Source organism: Salarias fasciatus, chromosome 17 (assembly GCF_902148845.1).
Source record: "Salarias fasciatus chromosome 17, fSalaFa1.1, whole genome shotgun sequence".
Taxonomy (NCBI): Eukaryota; Metazoa; Chordata; class Actinopteri; order Blenniiformes; family Blenniidae; genus Salarias; species Salarias fasciatus.
The window spans coordinates 14,134,455-14,146,196 of record NC_043761.1 but is presented as its reverse complement, the minus strand read 5'-3'; the positions used below and the strand labels follow the sequence as shown (position 1 = coordinate 14,146,196).

At 44.4% G+C, this 11,742-nt stretch overlaps 1 protein-coding gene across 1 annotated transcript; it reads right to left on the bottom strand.

The window, feature by feature from the left end:
• Positions 1–2,618: 2,618 nt before the first annotated feature.
• lum (lumican) lies at positions 2,619–5,771 on the bottom strand. The gene is made up of 3 exons (XM_030113982.1): positions 5,616–5,771; positions 3,942–4,820; positions 2,619–3,800 (listed from the first exon to the last, which is right to left on the bottom strand). Exons 2-3 carry the CDS (start codon positions 4,813–4,815, stop codon positions 3,646–3,648), a joined length of 1,029 nt encoding a protein of 342 aa, XP_029969842.1. The 5' UTR covers positions 4,816–4,820; positions 5,616–5,771; the 3' UTR covers positions 2,619–3,645.
• Between the last annotated feature and the right edge of the window lie 5,971 nt (positions 5,772–11,742).

The window sequence follows — 11,742 nt, the reverse complement described above, 5'->3', positions numbered from 1 at the left end:
ACATCTGTCAGTATTAGATCTATAAAGTATTTGAAGGCCTGCCGGCTACTTGGACCCAGATGGGAAAGATATGGTCTAGATTTTCATGGATGGAGGATGTGGGTTTTTTTTTTCTTTTCTGTTTGTGTCATCGAGAAGTCAGTATTGGCTTCATTACGGACGAGTAATCAACAGAGGAAAATGCTTGAAACTGAATGAACTGTTAACCAGGATCAGAGTGACACGAAGCAACAAGTAAAGAAATCGAACAGCTGGGGTCGGTCTGACGCCTGGAGTCGGGCCGCCGGGCTGCAACAGCTGATTGTACTTTCACCGTTTCAGCGGGAAGATGTGAGGCTTAAGGTTTTATAAAGCACTTTATTGTCTAGACGCAGGCAGCGGGAGCTCCACACGGGGAATTAAACGATGGCGACACCGGAGGAAGGGAAGGAAATTGTCCCAGATTGGGAATCGGCACCAACGAATGTATAAAAACAGGCGCGATGTGAAAAAAGCTGCTAAGACAAACATGCGGTCGGCTGTAAGAGGTGGCAGCAGACGGTAGGCTGCTAATTCTTTTACCTTCTGACTGGGATCAGGTTTTCATGTACAACAACAGAGATAACTGGTGATTCTAGTGTTGGATAACAGGGGGAAGTGGAGTATTCGCAGTGTCTACTGACTTTCATTTTCATAAGTGGGTTAAGTACAGCTGACTTTTACAGCTGGGTCTGATTAGAAACACCTCCCAGGAACCAAATGGGCATCTGGAGCGAGTTTGCATAATAACTATAAATGCCATGCATAATCAAGAAAGCCGCTGTCTCTAAATAGTGTCTGATCTAATAGGAAAGTCTTGACTAATGATCTAAGAAGAAGCCAGTGGTTCCTGTACATATGGTACACGTCAGAGAGGATCAGCGGTGGCGTCGCATCGGGGCAAATACACACTTTATACTGGAAAAAAGTGACAAGTGAATTTCATGCACACACTGAAACAGCTGAAGTGTCCTTGAGCAAGATACTAAGACTACTACTGAGATGGATTCAGCACTCAGCATGGCAGCTGTCAGCACTGGTGTTTGAATGTATGACTGAATGAATGTACTTTGGGTTCTGTTGAATCAGTGGAAAAGTTACAGAAAATGAATCAGTTTGGCATGAAAATTAGCACCAACTAGTGTTAACAGATTATGCTACAGTAAGTTTTAGCCCTTTCCTTGGCAAATTCTTGCATCCAGTGACCCACTTTGGGATTGTGTCCCACCAGTGCAGAATTAATGGATTTAAGGATTAGTGAAAGAAATATTTGCAGCACGGCTCTCCATGTTGTCAAAGAAAAGTCTCAAGAATAATTGCCACTCAGAAATAAATACTGGTTTTCAAGTTACTGAAAAAAGAGACGGCGTCAAACAGGCTGCATAGAGGAAAGCTTTTGTTGAGCTTTTGGGATCCAGTTATGTGACAACAGTGAAAAGCATCTTTCTCAGAATGGATCAAGGAGGAACTTTTTGTTTAAAGCAAGTTGTTCAGACGTGTGTGTGTGGTTTTATTTCAAAGCATCCAACAGCCCCCACTACTGGCCCTACCTGCTAACTACATCGTTTTTTGCTCTTTCTGTGTAAACGGACGTCGATTTCAAAATGTTGCCACGTAAATACGAAGCTTTTAATGCAAAAACTTGAAAAATTTGCCTTCAGTAGGTCAGGAATCCAGAAAGAGCCGGACATTTCTCACCCCAAAAAACAAAAAGTGACTTAACAAGAAGGTGAAGGGATCACTGAAGACGAGTATGATTCATCCTCTGAATATCATGAAAAGAAGTCTTTGTTATCCAGGGTGAAATTATGTGACTCGGGCTCAGAGTCTCTTAGTTTCCTCTGGCCTCCAGAGTTTTAGAATCTGGCTGGACTCCTCTCAAATTTGAATTCTCATTGGTTCGTAAGAGTTAAAAGACACCGTGGACAAAAGGAATGTGAGCTTCGATTTAATAACATCTATTAGTGTTGGCTTAAACAGGAGGTAAAAAGCAAACAAAAGACCATACAGCGAGCCAAATACACTGGAAAAAAAATCCAATCAGTCCAGTACAACCGAGGGTTTGATGTGGGAGGATTTAACTGTTTATTTCGAAGCTCCTTAGGGAATCTTTACTGCAAGAAAATAAAATACTTCAGCAATTATCATGAGCTATTTGTGGTTTCTATCGGACAGAGATGGAGGGATAGAGTTACGCTGACAGTGTCTCCTTCTGGAGCTGTGGTCGTGAAGAAAACCCTGCAACCCCTGCATACCTCCAGGACCAGCAGGGTGTTTCTCTGGACTTCAGAAATTCACATTTAAATGACTTTAAGTGAGTTTAAATTGTATTCCAGGAGCCCAGTAGCAGGTTTGGGAGGATAAACACAAGAATCTGATATTTATTGTTCATGAAAAAAAAATTCTTTGGAGTCCAGGAGTCAGAAGCCTGGCCAGAACTGGGATTTGGTGTCTCCTTTTAGAACAAAACTGAACAAAAGCTGAGGTTATTTATGTGTTACTCACCATGAAGTCGACCAATCATAACAGCTCCTGTGAATTCTCTTGAACCACTGAAAGGCTTGAGTCATTTTTCAGTAAAAACTGATATCATACAAATATGTTGGAACCATAGTTTATTCAAATTTGTGATGTTTTCTCACAGCAAATCCAAGAACAGTTACCAAGTCAAAGGCCTCATAAAGGAAGTCACCACGAAATGAGAAAACACAAAAACAAGATCTAGTAACGTACTGGAAATACACCAGAGGATCAATAATGGCGCCAAGGTGATGTGATGAAGAGGAAATGTCACTGTAGACAGCGGCTTAACAATGAAAAGCACCTTAACTGCAAAAAAGCTGTAGTTTATTGTGGAAGAACTGTCGTGAGAGCGTCGTATACAAATCAGCAAATGTGCAAGACAGCAGAGAGCGAGGAATGAACTAACATACAGGAACAATCGACTCGCGATTTCAAGAAAACGTGACCTCAAAGTGGAAAAGTCACTTCGAGGGTTTGTTTGTTTTTTTGGCATTAAAGAGCCGACGTGTTCGTTTTCTCCATTTATTCAAACTCCACGTTGACTTTTGACGATGTGACAGCTTTATTCCATCTGTTTATAATTCTTCACATTACACCATGACACGTGAGCATGCAGTCTGTACCTGCTGGTCCTTTGCACAGCAATGGATGAAACTTTCCCCTTAGTATTTTACACTTGCGAGACTGCAGACAAGACAGACACAAAATGATACAGACTGGAGAACTTCAGCCAATGCTAACCCCACCGTGTCTGTATCAGTGTTGGAATGTGTGAAGTGTGTGTCGTTAGGAAAATCTGGCAATCTCTTGTTGTTTTCCCAACGATCAAAATATAAATTCATACATTTGAATATTGGAAAAGCGATTCTTATGCATGAAAAGCGTAATAAATTTGCAAAATGAATCCATATGCCTAAATACATTAAGTTAAATTTTCTTTTCATTTTAGCTGAAGATACATTTAGCCAATCAATATAAAGTACTTCCAGATTTGTCAGCACTAGAAAATTTTTGATATAATCAAGACATTTGGGTCCAGAAGGCTTGGAGCTGGGCCAGTAAAGGGCATGGCTGGGTGAAAGGGGACAGATCTGAAGGCGGCCCTTATTCGAACATGATGTCTGAAGCCTGGCGCAGGCAGTTGGAGGACTCTGGCGGCATGCTGCTGTGCGTGATGTTGTTGGCGTCCAGACGCAGATGCTTCAGGCGGGAGTAGTTGATGGGTCCCACAAACTTGCAGAAGCTGGCCAGGTCAAACTCTACAAGAAGAACAATTACAAAAGAAGAAAAGAACATTTAACATGCTAATTTAGAAGAATACATTTATTCCTTTTCAGAGAAAATGTGTGTGAAACGTTTCGATTGCGTTGAGGCGAGTGAAGAGGGAAGTTGCCACCCACTGTTGATCTCGTTGGCCTGCAGGTAGAACTGTTCCAGCTGCTCGTTGATCTCGGGGATGGACTGCAGCTTGTTGAAGGACAGGTCCAGCTCCAGCAGGGACGACACGTTGAACACCCCGGCCGGGATCCCTGCGTCCGCCAGCTTGTTGTGGGAGATCCTCAGGTACTTGAGGGCGGGCAGCTTGTTCAGGTATCCCGCCGCCACGCCGTCGATGTCGTTGTAGTCCGCGTAGAGGATTTCCAGCGAGCTGGGGACGCCGGCCGGCAGCTTCTTCAGCTTGTTGTGGCTCACGTCCAGCGACAGCAGCTTCTTGGGCCCTTTGAAAGCCCCGCCGATGGCGTCGGAGGTCAACTCGTTATGCTGAACGTTGACGGACGTCAGGTTCTCCTTGTCAGACAAGAGTCCGGAGGGGAACTTGGACAACTTGTTGTGCGTCATCTTCAGCTCTTCCAGCACCTTTGAGGGAGGGATGACTGGCTCCGTGAGGTTGTTGTAGCTGAAGAACAGCTTCTCCAGGGCGTTGAGTTTGTCGATGGTGCCCTTGGCTATCTTACCGTTGGTGATCTGGTTGTTGTCAAGCACCAGCCAGCGAAGTGTGTCGGTGACGTTATCGAACACTCCCGCCTTGATGTCTTCAATCAGGTTGTTCTGGAGGTACAGGTACTTGATGCCCGTCGGCACCACGGGGACGAACTTCAGCTTGCGGCTGTCGCAGTACATGGCGCTGGGGAAGTTGATGGGGCAGTCGCACTCGCGGTCACAGTTGGGCCCCGACGGCCCCAGCATGGAGGCGGGTTGGTAGTCGTAGTCGTAATACTGGCACAGGGCCAAGCTGACCATCACGGCCAAGAGGGGCAGACGGAGAGGAATCATGGTTTCTGCAGGTCAAAAGTATCACTAAGTTAGAGCAACAAAAAAAAAGACTTCACATTTAATATCAGACATGTCAATAAACCTGAAGTGATGGTGAAAACAGATGTCAGACGACTTGCCCCCCCCCCAAACACTCACAATGACCGGCTGCCACACCCACTCCCCAGCGTATTATGTAATCCGTCAAGAGTTGATGCCAAACAGTAGGAGACTGGTAAATAAAAAGCACTGTCTGTCATGCATTTATATTGAACTCCATCAAGTAGCTACTGTTCAATTATTCAACGGTGTGGATTTGATTCAAAACAGACAACAGGAGCAATTAAAATGCTGTTAAAGTGTTCCAACAATTTGCATCCATAAACTCCATTTAATGCATGCTTTTATTGTGAAACTTTTAATTTATATGCAGTTTTACTCAATCCAGCTCAAATTAACGATCATGACTTTACAAATCAAAGTTCACAGACAATGCAAAAAGAGAATGATTCAGTCCAAAGACATGAAATCTGCAGACTGGCCTTGTGTCCATGACTAACAGATTCTTTTTCCCACAATCTGAAGTCACTAAAATCTGTGAAACGCTCATAAAAATGTGCTGTACATCCAAACAAACTTGTAAAAAGCTCAGGGCTCACACGCTGAACTGAGAATCAGCTCACATCTTCCACCTCTTTTTTCCTTTCATGCACTAGTATTCCTGCAGCATCAGTCCATGCACATGGATTCAGGCAAAAGGAGAATAAAGAGGAATAGTCGGACAGGAAATCACATCTCCATGCCTCCAAATCCGAGCTTACCTGAGCTTCTCTGTCTTCGTGTGTGTGTGGGGTTGGAGGGCCAGTAGGTAAGAACAGTGTGGTGTTCAAAAGCTGGAGGTCTCTGGAGAAAAACACAGAGAAAGACGGAGGGAGGGGGAGGAGAGAGAGGGGTGGATGGAGAGACAGACGGAGGGAAAGGGGAGGAGAGGAGAGGAGGGGGGGTCGGATGGGAGGCTTCCATCAGGGTGCCATTAAAATGGGAAATGTCATGGCATGTGTTGGAATTAGGGGGCAACAACCGTTATTTAATATTGGAACAACAGGTGCAACAGATACTTTAAATACTGCATAAATATATTTTTGTTTTCCAAACATCTCTTCTGTGTCTGTAAAACGTTCAAATTGAACTTTTTGTGAGAAAACCCCGGATTTAAATGGCGGGCTGCACATGGAAAAAATCTAAAGAGTTGGAGAATCTATGGGTGGAAAAAATGTGAACACAATCTCTGGCAGGCACCGGCTGTGAGGACGAAGAAATTCAGCTGCACCTCCTGAGCTGTGAACCAGGCGTCGGAAAATCTGACAAAAAGAAGGACGAGAAGAAAAAAAACAAAACGGTTTGAGCAGACTTGCATAATACTTGACGCAAACATTTCTTCTCCGCTTTTTTGTCCAGAAAAAAAAACAGAGAGCTGCAGGTTCGAGCAGATCCAATTGATCCCATATGTCCACGCTATAAATTATGATACTTTTCAGGCTTGTGCTCTGCCATTTTTCAAACCCACATACTAAACCCCACAATCCCCCTCGGTATTATATTCCTATGCACACAAACATCGACCCAAACGGAGCCCAAAGTGTTCCTGATTCATCTAATTGGTGGAACTGAAGGAGGGCTGCAGTGGGAAGAAGAAAACGGCCAAATGTTGTTGTTTTTTTCCCATTTCTTGGTGGACGTCCATCACACTAGCAGTGCTTGTTGGGAATTGGCGTCTGGATTTGATTGGTCGCAGTGCAGCCAGTTGCTCTGCTCACATACCAGACTCCGGGGCCATGTCGGACTGGAAAATGTTCATAACTCAAAGTCGAACTCAACCTATCGGAAAAAGGTTTAGAGGTTTGTAATCAACATGTATGCATGAAGAGAAGACTGAGAACAGGCAAAGACTTCCAGGGGACTGGTGCAGACCCTTCATGCATTCTTGAAATTTACAGAGCAAAACGTTGAGTGAAACGATCTGAGAGAAAAAGTTCAAAATGCATGAACTCTCCATGTAGACCACAACAATTCAAACAAAGCCACTGTGGTTTGAGAATGTGAGGAAGAGAACAAACTGTTTATCATTCAAGTACACAAAGCATCTGAGAACCTTCATACTGAAACGGCAAGGCGTCTTTTCTGGGACACTTCGATCTCTGACTTTGCAAGGAGTTAAAAGTGACTGAAATAAGGACTTCGGCCTCAGTGAAAACAGCAACGTTCGCCGACTTCAAACAACTGCAGAATGGACTCCATCCTGCAGCAGTGTGTGAGCATGCTGGTGACGCTGTGGCAGTGTATGGCTGTTCTAGCCAATAGATTGTTAAACTATCTTTGAGGTTTATACAATTATTTAGCAAAGTTCATGGTAAACCATTTTGTGGACTTGACTGCACCCCTCAGGATGCCTTGTTGGGGGGCGGGGGGCTTTGGGAATACGGAGTCCGGGGCGCCTTGTTCAGGGTCGTCCGGTCTCTGTATGACCAAAGCAGGAGTCTGGTCGGCATTGCCGGAAGTAAGTCGGACTTGTTCCTGGTGCATGTTGGACTCTGTTTGTAATTTTTAAAAATTTCTAGGTCCAGCCAGGTGTCAGAGGAGGTCCGGTTTGGAGACCACAGAATTTCATCTCTGATTTTTGCAGATGATGTTGTCCTGTTGGCTCTATTGAACCTGGACCTACAGCGGTTTGAAGCCGAGTGTGAAGTGATGGGGATGAGGATCAGCACCTCCAAATCCGAGGCCATGGTCCTTGATTGGAAGAAGGCGGTGCAGCGTCTGCAGTGATGCAGTTGTTGCAACGGTCCATAGTGGTGAAGAAGGAGCTGAGCCGAAAGGCGAAGCTCTCAATTTACCAGTCAATCTGCATTCTTACCCTCACCTAGAGCTGCTACTCCTCCATATTGAGAGGAGCCAGCTGAGGTGGTTTGGGAATCTGTTCAGGATGCCTCCTGGACGCCTCCCTGGGGAGGTTTTCCGGGCATGTCCCACCGGGAGGAGACCCCGGGGAAGACCCAGGACACGCTGGGTCCAAGAGCTAGAGGAAGTGTCTGGGGACAGGGAAGTCAGGGCTTCCCTAATTAGACTGCTGCCCCCTCAACCCAGTCCCGGATAAATGGTTAAAAAATGGATGGATAGATGGATGGATGAATGATAAACCACCGTGAAGTTACATGAGGAATCGATCTCTTCAAAGACTAAGCATCGATATGCAGCTGAGAAATGAATGGAGTTCTGTGGGCTTTGGCGTTGCGGTGGTAGTTAAAGGTAGAGTCAAAGAGTCAATCCATTACTCATGCTGGGTCAATAGTTTAAAGACCCTTCAAGGTAATTCACCACATGCACATTCCAGACATAAGTTAACAAGACTTGTGTGAAGTCTGCTGTCATCCTCTGATCAGAGCCTAGTGGACTGACTGCTCGATGGGAGTAACGAAAACATTGCTAATTTACCTAAAATAAAAAGAAGATCTTCTAAGTGTGATTTCTGCTTCCTACATGTTTCTACCCCGTCAGACTTGGGTTAAATTATATAGGATAAAGGTTAAATGTGTGACAGGTTCATTACAATTAATCAGAACCACATGGTGTCATTTATCCCAACAGCACAGGTGGTTCCTGAAGGCTCCTCTAAAAGACCTCCTGTCTTTCCAGCAGGTTAGTAGCGTATCCCCAACTCCCCACGGACTGGAGCTCGCTTTAGCAGGCTCCACAATACGCCGTCTTCACGGCACATGTTTTGACCTATCAAAGCAGGAAACCCACAGCTGGAAGTATTAATATTATTGATGGCCCAGTTCCAAGAAGCTCTCCGGTGAGCCGACGCTAAATCCGGCTCATCTCAGAAGAACACAGCTGTGATCGAGTTGGAAGTTAGAACCGTATATTCTTGAATTTTGCTTTAGAATTTTCAGTTAAAAGAGCATGAAATAGGGTTGTGTTCGATTTAGTCGTGGTGACTTGGTTCTATCTAAACTCAGTAGGTCAGTCGATGAAAGCATTGCTCTGGATTGTAACCTGAAGGATGTATTTATGCATGCTAAACTTTAGAATAGTCATATTTATGTATATATTTGACAAAAAAGAGGGGATTTTTTTCAATATATGAAGAACAAAGACCCAAAAAATAATAATTAGACGTAGTTTTCAGTGGTTGAGCCTCTTCATCAGAAACCAGTTCACAATCTTCATTTCATGGAGGTTGCTGTGTTCTTACCTACCGTCAGTATTTTTGTGTGAAACAGACCCTCTTTAACTGTTCCAGACTGACTTTTTTAGGGTTTTTTTGTTCAGCGGGAGCAGAAAAACAGACATTTTGTCATCTTGCTTAGTCACCTATTTTCTTCAAAGTGTTGATGTCTGCCTCCGCTCGCTCTCATAACCTTTCCATTAGACCAGATGGCAGACGTTGGCCCGCCACGCTGGTTTCCTAATACTGTGTTTGTCCTCAGCTGTAACTTACATAATCCCTAATAGCCACAATGCCAAGTCATGAATTCCACACAAACAAACACTCATGAATAATCAAGCGGCGTTCCACTACAGGTTTGAATCCGAGTGATGACCTACATGCATTTTTCGACAGATGGTTTCGAGAAATTACAAATTACTTGTAATGAAATCTGTTCTTTACCTTTCAGTTAGCATGCATACTTACATAAAGTAAAAAAAAAAAAAAATGAATTCGTGAAGAAGGATGTGCTTCTTTCCTTCGTTTTCATAAGCAATCGTTCTCGGAGACTAATGACCGGAGCTGTTTCTGCCCTCATTTCCTTCGGCCGAGCCAGAACAGACGCGACTTTCCCTATTCCAACAACACATTTGACAGAAATCTGAGAGATTATCATCTCACTTTTAAATTCCGTGAGTCTGTACTTCTGAATTATACTCATTATGATAGTAATTGCAGCTTGATCCCGAAATAAGTCAAAAAGTGAGTCACGTCCGCTCGTTTCCCCCCGAACCTTCCAACTGCAGCTCTCCCAGAACACTCTGTATATTTTATAGTTAGACGGCGTTTCACTGTGAACCTGGCAGCATTTGGTGCTCTTGGTGCTTGTTTAGATTTGCAGATTATCCAGAATTATTTTTAGATTTTTCAGGATGACGCTCCTTTGTTCGGCAGTCTTTTTATGCATAAAAACATTCAAATAAAGACCCAGTTTTCTGTGTGTGGGGTAAAATAAACAAGTGCGCGCCGAGCTAATCGGTCAAGTTCATCCCAGTTGACGGATTAAAGATCGGCGCCGCAGCATGTGACAGTGCAGCGAGAACTTTACGGTCCCTGGCCGCGTCCGCCTTGTTAACAGCGCACGCCGACTTGTTCCCGGAGAGCTACACAAACGTGTAAAGCTGAAGAAAATAACTCGACAAGTTAGGACACACATGCACATGCTCCGACAGTGGTGCACAGATGGAGATTCAAACAAGCATATTAGCAAACAGGGATATTTTTGGACGCCTTGGCACAGACACACAGAAAGCCTCTAATAAAATCTCAGACAGCGCCCAGACACCACCTTCTGTTCCGACCATGTGGTCATGTGGTAAGCACGGTGCTTAAAACAGAGGGAATCATCCCCTGGCAGGCCGAGCGAGGAGTCTCTCACCTTGTGTCTTATAGGCTCACATGCGCCACATGAGAGCAGGGAAATCAGACGGATCGACCGCGTGGTGCAGAAATCAGCTGCTTCAATCACGCAGATAGGATATACTGAAAATTAGACGCATTAAAGCGCACAGTTTCTGTTTTCAGACGCTCCTGATAGGTGGATTGACTCTCTCTTTGCAAGTTGTTGTGGTTTGGATTTGCAGAGTGAATGAAAAAAATAACAAATCTGCATAAATCTGTGACACATCAGCTTTCCAGCATCACGCTGAAAGACCTCAGGTTTCACCGGTTGCATAAGCGATGCAAGACAGACACATGCAAATGTGCAAACACACACCCAGCAAGGTGTCTGACTGTGTGTGTGTGTGTGTGTGTGTGCAAATGCGAGCTGAAATTAGCAGATGCACACACGCCGACTACTTCCGTACACGTAAAGGTACACAGCTGCTGGCGGCGAGCCTAAAGCAACACGTCTGAAGTGCCCTTTGGTCTGAGAGACAGACGCCCGTGGAGGAGATCAGGTTGCGCCGTGCGTGCGTGCCTGCGTGCAGTACCGACCGCCGCCACGCGGGGGCAACAGATCGAAGTGCATTCACGCTGCGGGGCCGAGCTCCTGCAGAGCTGCTGGGATGAGAGCCAGAGCTCCAAACACTGATGCTTTTCACTCCTCCGCTCCAAAGAAAATAAGGGTGCGTGTGCGTGTCCGTGCGTGTGTGCTGAATATTCAGTCATGTCTTAAATATTCCTTTTTTTATAACACCTTTTTTTTTGTTTGTTTTTTTTTACAGGGTGATCTGTTTGCTTTATTTGTAACTGGATTACTCATATTTATTGAAAGAGATGTCTTTAGCATTAATTATTTAAATTAATTCAGGAGTGTGGGGAATTCTACATCAGATTAGAGCTGATTTTCGTGTCAACGTGCTCAGCATTACGTTGAGCGGTTCACACTCTCTTTCAGTATGGGGTTTGCATGTTCTATCTGAGCGTTTTCAGTTCGCAAACATGCTGTGATGGGCTGGCGGAACGTTCCAGCATCCCCTGACCCTAAGTTGTATGATGAATAGAACATGTATGAACAGATGGAGAATTAATTACGATAAAGCAAAAAGTAATTCAAGCAGTGATCAAATCTTGCCCAACATTGTAAAATAACAGAGAATCAGTTTAATTGAGGATACTGATCTCAACAAGCGGCACCAGGCTCAGCAGCTTCAGCCACTACGCTCGTCTCATAGGAGCTCAATATTTTCCCTTAAACTTAAATATTTCCATTTAAGTTTCTAAAAACAGCCAGA

Bases quoted from the DNA above. Each gene is read 5' to 3' on its own strand.
- lum (XM_030113982.1), bottom strand. From the start codon at position 4,815: ATGATTCCTCTCCGTCTGCCCCTCTTGGCCGTGATGGTCAGCTTGGCC. The intron at 3,801-3,941 runs GTGGGTGGCAAC...TTCTTCTTGTAG, and splicing joins GCAGGCCAACGAGATCAACA to AGTTTGACCTGGCCAGCTTC.